Here is an 11,668-nt window from a genome sequence, read left to right on the forward strand (position 1 = left end):
TATATATATTAAACAAAACCTTTTTTCCTTTTGATTTTTGGCTTATTTTCTTGATAGATTTTGTGAGATTAATTTCCAAGAGGCACAGAAAACACACTTCACATATACACAGTGACTGACTTGTTTACTCAGAATCTGCCACATACATTTTCTAAAACAACATAAAAATAAATTATTTAAGCATGAAATGGGCTCTGTGGGATTTTAATGTGTCATTCCATTTGTTTCACTGAAGGCTGTTTGACAATATGCTCACGTTGTCAGTGTTCATTTTAACATGCACAGCTAAACAAGATATGGTTTAGAGTGTATTGCACTCTAATCTGAATCTCAGCCCAACCAGAACCTTTAGGAGATCTTCACTGATTTCATCCAAGGTATCCAAGTGACGTCTATGGAGCAGCAAGCTGTCAGACTCATTTGCAGTGATCATACATTGTTTAAGTGCAGAATTTCAGTGGAGTTTGAGCTGACCGTGTATATCAAACGTCCCTCTCTTAGTAACCATCCTGCGTTTAGACTGATGCATTACTAGTTCCTGTCAGTCTCTTGAATTACCACATGCACTTCCAACAGTGCATTCATCAGCGTGTCAGGGAGAGGTGGTGCTCTTGGGATGAGGGGGGAGGTGGAGGTCTGTCTGTGGCGTTTTGAAGCACCGGGAATGAGAGCAGGGCCTGCAGGCATGTGCCGATAACCCAGCTGGAGAAACACACTGAATGCTCAGCGCATTCGCCAGCAAATCACCTGCACAAGTCAGTTCTGCTCCACTGCTGCGTCATCTCGTATCACTCGGGGCAGGACTTCTTACTTTAAAGTCAACATGAAATAGCATTTACAAACCATTTTAATTTCATGATGTGACTTGTTTCCATGTGAAACAGGATGCTTGTGGGAAAAAAAGTGTATTTCTGTCATGACAATTCTTTGAGTGTTTAGCATGGTAATATACATGGCAATGTTAATGTGTTTGGTCTTGGCAGAATAGATCTGCTACGCTGCTGCTGTGACAGAGCAAGTACCGAGACTTGCTACTACCAATACAACCATAGACATGCTGCTGTGAGCATATAAGAAATACTGCTGCTGCACACTTAACATACGTGAAATAACCTCCATATATAACATACATGAAATTGCCCCGTAGCAGATCTATACAGGTGGAGCTGGGGAAGGTGGAGGGTTTCTATGGTGCGCTGTAACTGGCACAACAAGCACTAGCCAAGTATTTGAATATTGAACAGCAGCTCATTGGCTGCTGATAAAAAAAGAAACCAATCAGCCGCACCATGTGAATAATTATATCATTATGTTATATATATATATATATATATATATATACTGTATATATGGTCATGAAAAATGGTATATATGATAGTGGTGTGTCAGGCTTATTATAGTTAACTAAAGTAAAACTAAAGCCGAAATGATTAAATGTAAATGTAATGTTAATGTAAATATATAAAAATATGTAAAAGGATAGTTATATTTATACAACAGTTCCTTCTGGTTCTCAAATCTGATTGGTTGAGAACCGTGAGATATTGTACTGGTATCGCTAAAGGAACGCCCTTTCACAATTTTGTATCACTCCGCTTGTTCTAGCCGGGTCTATGTTTTTTTTTAATTATTCACTGAGCTAATCGTAGAGTACGTTAGTTAATATAAGAAGAAACGTCTAGCTTCGCGGTCTCTCTCTCTCTCATTCGGATGCTCGTCTTGCCGCATTGTTTCTCTCTTATAACCTCATTATTTCTCACTAATAACCTAACTGAAACAGTACATGCCCTTGATACGAATTCTAAAAGTGACGTATGTTTAACTGTCAACTTGAGCTTTGAATCCGTGGCGGAAGGAAGTAGTTCCACACAAAAAGGGTTTTATTAGGCACGTACTCAAGTGATATTGCTCATATATAATCATTTTAACCTATATTACCCAGGCTTATCTGTGTAAATTGCATGTGTCTCTTTTTGTGTGGGTGGATGGGTGGGTGTGTATGCACACGTTAATGGAGTGACAAAGTTGTTATTAATGACTGTTTGTTGTGTGTGGGATCTTGTTATATTTCTGTGTGTGAGTGGCGCCGGCACAGCTGAATTTTCCCGCTGCTGTTATGACAAGCACTTATTGAATCATGAATCTTCCTCCCGTTCTTCATCATGAGTCTGCTCATCCTTGACACCTCCAGTTGTCCCATCAACTCCTCATCATAGTACCGCTCGTTTTGCAACTTGTGTGGTTTTCTCTGGCAAGCGGATGATGTATAACACACATAGACTGCATTCCCACAGTGTTTGGGATTGACACCCATATTTGAGGCTGGGATTGTCCTGTTCAGATTGAAATCTGTCAGTGTGAATGGCAGCCAATCCTATTCTTTTAATTACTTAAGCCATACAGGCTATTAGAGAATGTTAACCAAGAGCATACAGTACATAGATATTAATCATTGTTTTAGCAAACTCACATTTAATATAGTTTTATTCTGGTGTGTAACACCCACTTTTCACATCCTACCTTTTTTATTTTTTTAATTATTATTTATTCTCTTTTTTCAGTTTTTTGTATATCCTGTTCAACAGATTTGTCTGTTTACAGAAGTAAAATTGGCTGCAAATAGCCATTTAAATTGACTTCTATAAGTCTTGTTTAATTGCAGAATATCTGTATTTTATTTCTGCTTCGTCACGCTTAAAGAAAACCATTTTAATGGTTTTAGTTTTAATATTTATTCATAATATTTATACGTTTAACATTTATATGTTTAATATGTTGTTTTTTGTGGTTCTACATCATTTGCAATTCGGCAAGGGATGAGTAGGTCATTGCTTCATTAAACATGAATAGATTTTTTATTTTTTTTTACTTTTTACTTTGAATCCAGGTTTGTAGTTTCTGAAAAATGTAGTAAAAATGAGTTTTTGCTTAAAACAAGAAAAATATCTGCCAATGGGGTACTCAATCAGTCAATCAATAAACTTAAAAAAAGATTTTTCTTATCCCTTTGGTATAGATGTTTTAAGCAGAAAACAATACTTACTGTACTATCTTAAGTTTTTGTATTTCTCAAGCAAATATATCTTGATTTAAGAATGTTTAGATATTTGTACTGGAGAACCACACAAAAATAATAAGTAAAAACGAATTTTTATTGCAGCTGTTAACTTCACAACTTCCTCAACAAATTGGTTATAGAATACAGTTCTCGCTCACTTTCATATCCAAACTGTGTCAACAGAATTGTATTAAGCACTCCAAATAGGACTGACAAGTGAATTTCTTATTAAAAGTGACAAACTCTTACTTTCCCTACAGAAAAAGGAGAAAGCGTCAGTCATCAAGCAGAACAACGCCTACGCCGTCGCCGTGGCGAACTACGCCCCCAACATCACCAAGGACACTGTCCTCCCCACCATCGCCAAGGGAAGCATAGCCGAGCAGGGAAAGACCAAAGCTGACGGGAAACCGGCCGAGGCAAAGAAAACCTTCAACAGCGTGAGTAAAATCGACCGCATATCCCGCATCATGTTCCCGGTTCTCTTCGGGACATTCAACCTGGTTTACTGGGCAACGTATTTGAACAGAGAACCCGTGATCAAAGACATGATGCCCTCTTATTAGACGGTGTCCAGGGTTGTGACGGATTCCACTAAGCAGGACTAAAGACTAGGCCAAAACCACCCAGGGACTGAATATAATCACGCTCCGACGCTCTTTCCCATCTGCTCCACACAGACGTGTCGTGGATTGTTGCAAGATGCCTTTCTATCTCTCTCTATATCTCGTCACTCTTTTCTACAGCTTTTTCAGCAGTGCTTTTGAAATGACATTTGCCTTTGTACATATGTACGTAGTGAAAATGAAAATGACGTGTTATGTTTGTGTTTCGCTCTGTGAGAATCTGACTTTGGACCTCTATCTGTGATATAGACTAGCAAGTTATAGTGATTTATTTATTTATTTGATGTAAAAGTTCAACCTTTTTGTGATGGTGCTTGTTTTTGAGTAGCCTATAAATATTTTTTTTTAATAAGACCAAGCTCTTGTGCTTATGGTCTGATATTTTTTGCTGGGCCCATACACAAAAAAAAACATATGAAATCAACTGTTTACACACATTGCTGTATCTTTACCCTCTGTGAGTTTATTTTCTTCTATTGAACCAGGAATGTTCCTTTAACAGCATTTTGGAAGATTTGTTTACTGTCAGTTTTTGACTACATCCCTTTATAAAGGTCTCTAATGCAGCAGCATGTATCAGGGTTGTTTGGAAAGCTCATTCAACCTGAACTTTGAAGTCAAGAAGAAACCGCAATTGCATGCCATATTACTTCCATAATGTGCCCTATTTTAGAGTAAAATTACACAACAACAACAACAAAATGCAAGCTGGGGTTTGATTTTACCCATTGGGGATTTACAGTATTCCATTTCATTTAAAAACAAGCCAACAAGGCTAGAGCTGAAAGCAAATTGTTGTATTTTGATGAAAGATTAGGAATACATATTATTTAGTCACACCCAAAGAAACAGCTCACCCAAAAATGAAATTTGCTGAAAATCTGCTCTAAAATTTTAGGCCATCCAAGATGTATGAGTTTGTGTCTTTATCAGAACATATTTGGAGAAATTTAACATTATATCACTTGCTCACCAATGGATCCTCTGCAGTGAATGGGTGCCGTCAGAATGAGAGTCCAAATAGCTGATAAAAACATCACAATAATCCACAAGTAACTTTTGGACTGTTTTTGTTTTTGCAGACTGAAGATAAGACAAATTTTCACTTGATAAAGTAGTGTTAATCATAATGATTGATTTGTTTATTACAAACATTCGGTTTATGGATTATTATTGTGATGTTTTTATCAGCTATTTGGACTCTCATTCTGACGGTACCCATTCACTGCAAAGGATCCAGTGGTGAGCAAGTACTCCAAGTCTGTTCCGATGAAGAAACACACTCATCAACATCTTGGATGACCTGAGGTTGAAAATATTTTAGGGAAATGTTCATTTTTGGGTGAAATCTTACTTTAAGAATTAGTCACAAGAAAGTAAAATGGGTCCATATAACTTTAAACGTGACTAGACTTGGTGCTTCATGATTGTACATAAATGCACTATTTCCTAGGGCCTAGGCATAGTTTTTGTTCATTATTCTTACATTGCATATTAATAACTCCATTATAAATACAGCAAGTTGAGCTTTCCTCACATCCTTCCATCAAAGATGAAGTGCATCATTTTTGATGTTGAAATACTTTCTCCTTGTCCAGGTTTAATGTGAAAATACTATTATAAGACATCTGCATGTTGCCTTCTTAAAGAGTGAAAACACTGTGGCTTTGTGGCACTTTAAGAACTTTAAGCAGCCTGATATGGGCGGGGCTATTTGTTTTTCAACCAATGGCAGACAGGGAGTGTTTGGAAACAATCTGTTTGGTGCCATTAATGATGCAGAAATGACACACTTCATCTTTCATGCTGGAGCTAAGGAAATTAGTGAGCATGTTAAAAAATTATAATCATGATGATTTCATGTTCAGTAGTTTCCTCATTTTGCCACTGTGCTTTCCTGTAATTGAATTCTTGCAGACAATGATTTTTTTGGACCAAAAGACCGAAGTGCTTCAGCTACTGCATGTTTACTACAATTGTTTACCCTCTACAATGAAGCTAAATATTCTTAAAATTCAGTGTGTTACAAAATATGATGCAGTAACATCATATAAATGTCACTGACTCTGAATTCTGCAAATTTCAATTGCCTGTCACAGAGAAGACAACATTTTTTTTGTATATATGTAAGGAATATTTGTTCATGTAGGTGTTGTTATATAGGTGTGTGATTTACCATGAGCCTGTTTTATGTTGTCTGTTTGTACAGTTTTTTACACAGAAAAAATACGCATTGCAGATATTTCAGGCAAGCCTTTAAGTTATTCATTTTAAGGGAAAGATGTATGATGTTCATTTAAGCATGCTGCAGCCTTTTTGGCTCTACAGAAAATGATCAAAGTGTTTCGGAATTGTATACATTGTTACAATTGTTTATTACTATTTATTATTGTTAATTTGTTCATTATAAAAAAAAATTCTAATGTTTAGGAGTTCATATCAAAGTGTCAATATGTTTTTCAATATGTTTAGCTAAAATTTATTTAATATATTTATTGAATACGTATTAATTTATTCTCTTTATTTCTCAGTATTATTTGACATGCTATCATATTAAATCTCTTTTCTGTGTGAATATCATATAGTTTGAAGCTCTGCTTTAATTTTCACATTGCTTTGATTGTATTAAATTATGGTTGCATCTTTGTTATGCAGAAACTGTTTGAGCAATAAAAAAAGAAGAGGTGACATGTAAACTTCCTGGCATGGAAAAGAGTTTTTCACAGAATGTATAGATCTCTGTCATTGTCCTGCTGAAAGACGATGCAAATACATCTTGAATGAAACATTCATTATTAACGAAAACACATTAACGAAACACATTAATGACAGCATTATTATTGAAAGGAACATTGCATCCAAAAATAAAATTTGATCTAATTTATCTCACTTACATGGTGCTCTAAATGCGTATGCTGTTATTTTTATGGTATTTTTGTGTACTTTTGGAAGGTTTACAGACATGATCACTATGAAGCTGCATGAGGATCTTTTCTTCTTTTGCGCGCACTTCATAAAAAAAATACCAGCATACGGGTTTGGAACAACATGAGGGTGAGTAAATGACTTCATTTTCACTCTGTGTGAACTATTCCTTTAATTGAAAATGTGGGGAAAAATCAATAAGTTGTATACTTTTTAAAATGAATCACCAAGACCAGTGCTCACTTATGTCTGTTACTATTCTATATAATGAATATGTTGTTTCCTATAATGTAAATGTGAATTTAGGCACACGACCAACAACTGAACCGCTTTAGTCCTTTAAGTGCTAGGACTCCGTTTCCAAATATTGGTACTTTCTCTTTCAAACATCATTCTACTTACTCTTTCAACAGCTTCTTGCTAAAAAAAAAAAAAAAACAACTAGAACAAATATATTCATGTCTGATTCTTTTATTTATATCTCTTTCAGGGCATTTTCCAGTATTCAGGATGGTTAAAATACATGCTGATATACATTCTTTTGCTGTTATTTGCCATTGTTTTGTGCCAGGCTGCATGATGACTAAGATCTTGGGAAAAGGCAAAATATGTCAATTGCAAAATAGGTTAAGTAGTATTTTCTCCTTCCATTTAAAAACTGATTATTGAAAGTACTGCTATCCTTTTATCCAAGCAACTTAAGAAAATTAAAGGAATAGTTCACCCAAAAATTTAAATCTGCTGAAAATGTACTCACGCTCAGGCCATCCAACATGTAGATGAGTTTATTACTTTATCAAAACAGATTTGGAGAATTGTAGCATTACATAACTTGCTCAGCAATGGATCCTCTGCAGTTGAATTGGTGCCGTCAGAATGAGAGTCCAAAAAGCGAACAAAAACATCATAATAATCCACAAGTAATCTACACGTCTCCAGTCCATTAATTCATGTTTTGTGAACTGAAAAGCTGCATGTTTCTAATAAACAAATCTATTATTAATGCATATTAATGCATTTGTCACTTCTGGCCAAAATTCTAGGTGATAATCCATGATAAAATCTGTTCTGATGAAGAAACAAACTCATCTACCCATCTGTATATCTTGGATGGCCTGAAGGGGAGTAAATTCTCAGCAAATTTTTATTTTTGGGTGCAAGAAAAGATCAGGACATGGGCTCATGGAATTCCATAATCAGATACAGGTATTTCCCTCCAGTACCGTTTCTAGGCATAGGCAAGCTAGGCGGTCGCCTAAGGTGCCACCAGCAGGAGGGGGCGCCAATGAGCGCATGTACTGGTGCTACATTTTAGCAGGGTTGTGATGAGTGGCACGGCCACCCTGAAATATGATTGCCGCCCCCACTGGATCCCCCAACATCATTGGGCTAGAGTACTGTCAATTTGACGATGCCTGTATGCCACTGGATCAGAGCGCTGTCAATTGCTGCCTGATTGTTGCATGCAAAGTTTGCATTTGGAGCGCTCAACAACATCATTAGATCAATGGGTTCTGTCAGTGCTTTGTCAAGGTAAGGCTTTTTTTGCCATGCAATAAAGCCAAGTTCAAAGGCCAATTTAAAATATTGGTACAATAAAAAGTGCACAAAATCAGTATTTTGTTTAGGCAGTATTTGTGGCAGTCGAGAAATCATGTTGTGAAATCGGTCCAAATGTGTGCGTTTTTGTGCCAATGCGTTAAAGAATCAGAGTGTTGTGTAATATTCCCAACAAACTTTAACAGCTAATTAAAAAATATTGGTGTAGTAAAATTTGCTAATTCACAAGATCAATAAATCCTTTATTAAACCGCTTTGTCGAATTTAACGCATCCTTACGGAAGTGTCGAAATGCTGAAACAATTAATTCGCTTCCAACAGCGCTTAATGGGAGCAGCGTCATACACATAGAGGGCAGAGCGTCGCGTTATTTAAAGGGGAAGTTCAAGCGTCAATGAGTAACAAAGGAACAAGTAGCTGCATTCTGATTACTTTTATGATTAGACACACTCTCATATACATATAGGATGCTGCATCAAACAAATTCTTAAAGGAAGAAATGTAAATAACAAATCAACTCCATAGCAGATTCCAAGTGATCCAGGGCTTAGGATGTTCCAATTCAGCCCATTGCAAGGGTTCAGCCAGTAGTGGGCACTCGTGCAACATAATCAATGACGTACATCCGAGTAAACGAGACGGAGGGAAGTTTGCGAGTGAAGGGCATAAAAAACGGACTGGAACGCAGCCATAGAGGGCAGAGTGTTGCGTTATTTAAAGGGGAAGTTCACGCATCAATGAGTAACAAAGGAACAAGTAGCTGCATTCTGTTTACTTTTATGCCACTGATCAGGCAATGTAGTTTGAGGTAACAAAGGGTTTTATATTTGACTGAAATAATGCAATAACTGACAAAACAACTGAACAAAAAACAGATAAAGACAAAAAGTAACCATTGATAATATCTAAACATGTATCCCAATCCAAATGGAATAAAATTAATTTATGTGTGATGACAATTTCTTAGAAACTAGGGATTGTTACATAGAGCTATACAGGCATCCAGTGGCTATAATGGTATTACAGATAATAAATTGTGCAAAATGTTTGTCCTAACAGTCAATTTGCAAATAATGCGTTCAGATTTGTGTAAATCACAATGCACTGAATCTCCACAAATTGTCGTTACTATGACAACCAATTTGAATGTGACAAGAAACTGATGTCTGAAAAGAAATTATAATAACCTATATGCAAATATAATTTGGAAATGTGTCAAGGTTGTTATTTAAGATTTGAGTGTTTACATAATCAGTTTTATGTTATTTTGAGTTGGATGGGGCCGCCTAGGGCGTCAAAATGGCTAGAAACGGCCCTGGTCTCACCTCAGTTGTGGTATTGAAGGTGGAGAGAAGTGCTGGTTATTCACTCTCCCCACCAACAATTCCTGCCAGACCTGAGACTCAAACCCATGACCTTCGGGTTACAAGTCAGACCCTCTATCCATTAGGCCACGACTGCCCCCTAAGCCAGCAGCTGCTATGAATAAAGATAAATGTTGCCAAAAATGCAGCTGTCTTGTGTTAGCCACAATGTCCGTATATTGGCCAAAATGAAAGAAGGAATTATGCTCATTGCGCTGTTTTTGTTCAGCAGCGCTGGGTGGCCAGGGTTCATAGCTCCCGCTTAGCGCTGACCCTTCTCTCATCATAGCAGCTTTATATAAAGATGAATAGACCTCACAGAACTTAATGTATGAATAACGGTATGTTTGTACTTACCATTTGTGCAACAGGATAGTGTTTAATTAATACACACTAATTGTTTTCCTTGCATTTTTCAGGATGCAAATATAATTAGGAAATGTGTCAAGGTTGTTATCTAAGATTTGAGTGTTTACATAATCAGTTTTATGTTATTTTGTATGTAATCTTACATTTTCTTGTTTGGGAGTGGGATGGGGGGGGGGGTGCTAATAGGGATTTCGCCTAGGGCATCAAAATGGCTGGGTCAGGGGAATAAAATACTATGAGCGTGACTCAATACTTCAGCTAACTCCCCATTCAGATTGATTTTTTGGAGGAGGCTTTTCTCTGCACCGCAGCTTAACTCTCATCTACTCCGAGGATCTGAGGTCCACTGTCAAATCCATGAGACAATTTCATTAGCAAGACACTGAGGGCAGGAAGTTAATGACCAATGATTTCTAGTGCCTCAAATAGGTCAGGAACGGTTTGAGTCTGAGTTTATTTATTTATTTATTTAATACATTTGCCTTGACCTGAGTTAATAAAGTGCACAGCCTCTGTCCAGAGCACAGCATACAACATATGAAATCTGTCAAGAGTGTTGTCCAGGTCATATTAAAATAACAAAGTTTACATTTTGCTTTAACACATAACATAGCCCATGTTCAGGACCAATATTGATTTTTGATTTATTTATTTTATTTTTTATTTTATTTTTTGCTTTGCAATGCAATTTTTGCATTATTTGTGACAATTAGTGAAGATATATGTGAAGAGTTCAGATGCAAAAGCCTATAAGTGCCGTTTGAAATTGTCTTCAAAAATTATTATTTTTTTGGACTCCTATGTTTGTTCAGTTATTTCACTTTAAGATCATAAGATTTATGTGCTTGAATTACATATAAAATTTCTGTCCATTTAGACAGTTTGCACACATATTTAATTATATTTTCAAAATGCATTTATTCAAATTGCTTAGAATCAGTATAATATAATATAAAATATAATATAATACAATAGGCTGTGTGTGTGTGTGTGTGTGTGTGTGTGTGTGTGTGTGTGTGTGTGTGTGTGTGTGTGTGTGTGTGTTTAAGACACAGTCAGTTTATTATACTATTACAGAAATCGTACCTGTTTCTTAAATGTTTCTTTTATGTATCACTGACAAATGTGCATCACATTAAGTTTATTAGTTTATGTTAAAACTGTAATTCAAATGGAAATTATTTATCGGAATTTATATGAATTTCAAATAATTTAAATAATTTTTAAGTGCACTTTCCTGTTAGCTGCATTGTCTTTAATTTAAAAAAAAATGTATTAGTTATTTTTACCATAATATAATGCAACTGAGAATATGAAGTATGCTTAATTATCATGGAAATGTTAATGCAAATTATCTTCATGTAAAATTTATTTCATTTTTTTCCTTTTGATTTGGAGTGAAATATGACATTTGTTTCGTTTTGTCAGATTCACCTTTTGTTCACCCCTTTTATGGGATTTTAAAACTAGTATTTTCAAAGCCCAACCTGTTGTATTGGTTGTCAAACCAGATTGCAGAACAAGGCATCCTGGGTTTTTCATACATGACCCGACATCACACATGAAATTGAGGGCAGGGGAATCCAGATGAGGTCTCGGTTCTGACAGGCCACTGTTTTCCTGAGCAGCACCAGACGGTTCATTCTGACTGATTAAAGAATAACCCTTAAATGGAGCTCTAAAAATGGGCGAGGAGGAAGAGGAAGAGGTCGTTATCCTTCATCAGTCAGCAGAGGAAGGGCCCGATGACAGTGAATGGCGGCTCC

The 11,668-nt window shown here is 36.3% G+C and overlaps 1 protein-coding gene across 1 annotated transcript in view; it reads left to right on the top strand.

Annotated features, from left to right (window-relative positions):
* Positions 1-4,509, top strand: part of LOC107678650 (gamma-aminobutyric acid receptor subunit alpha-2-like) — a 69,905-nt gene extending 65,396 nt beyond the window's left edge. The window contains exon 8 of the mRNA XM_016474003.1: positions 3,319-4,509. Coding sequence (XP_016329489.1) covers positions 3,319-3,624 — 306 coding nt within the window. The 3' untranslated portion in view covers positions 3,625-4,509. The remainder of the gene's footprint in view (positions 1-3,318) is intronic.
* Positions 4,510-11,668: the final 7,159 nt, after the last annotated feature.

The sequence above is a fragment of the Sinocyclocheilus anshuiensis genome, unplaced genomic scaffold (assembly GCF_001515605.1).
Source record: "Sinocyclocheilus anshuiensis isolate Anshui unplaced genomic scaffold, SAMN03320099.WGS_v1.1 scaffold877, whole genome shotgun sequence".
NCBI classification, from domain to species: Eukaryota; Metazoa; Chordata; class Actinopteri; order Cypriniformes; family Cyprinidae; genus Sinocyclocheilus; species Sinocyclocheilus anshuiensis.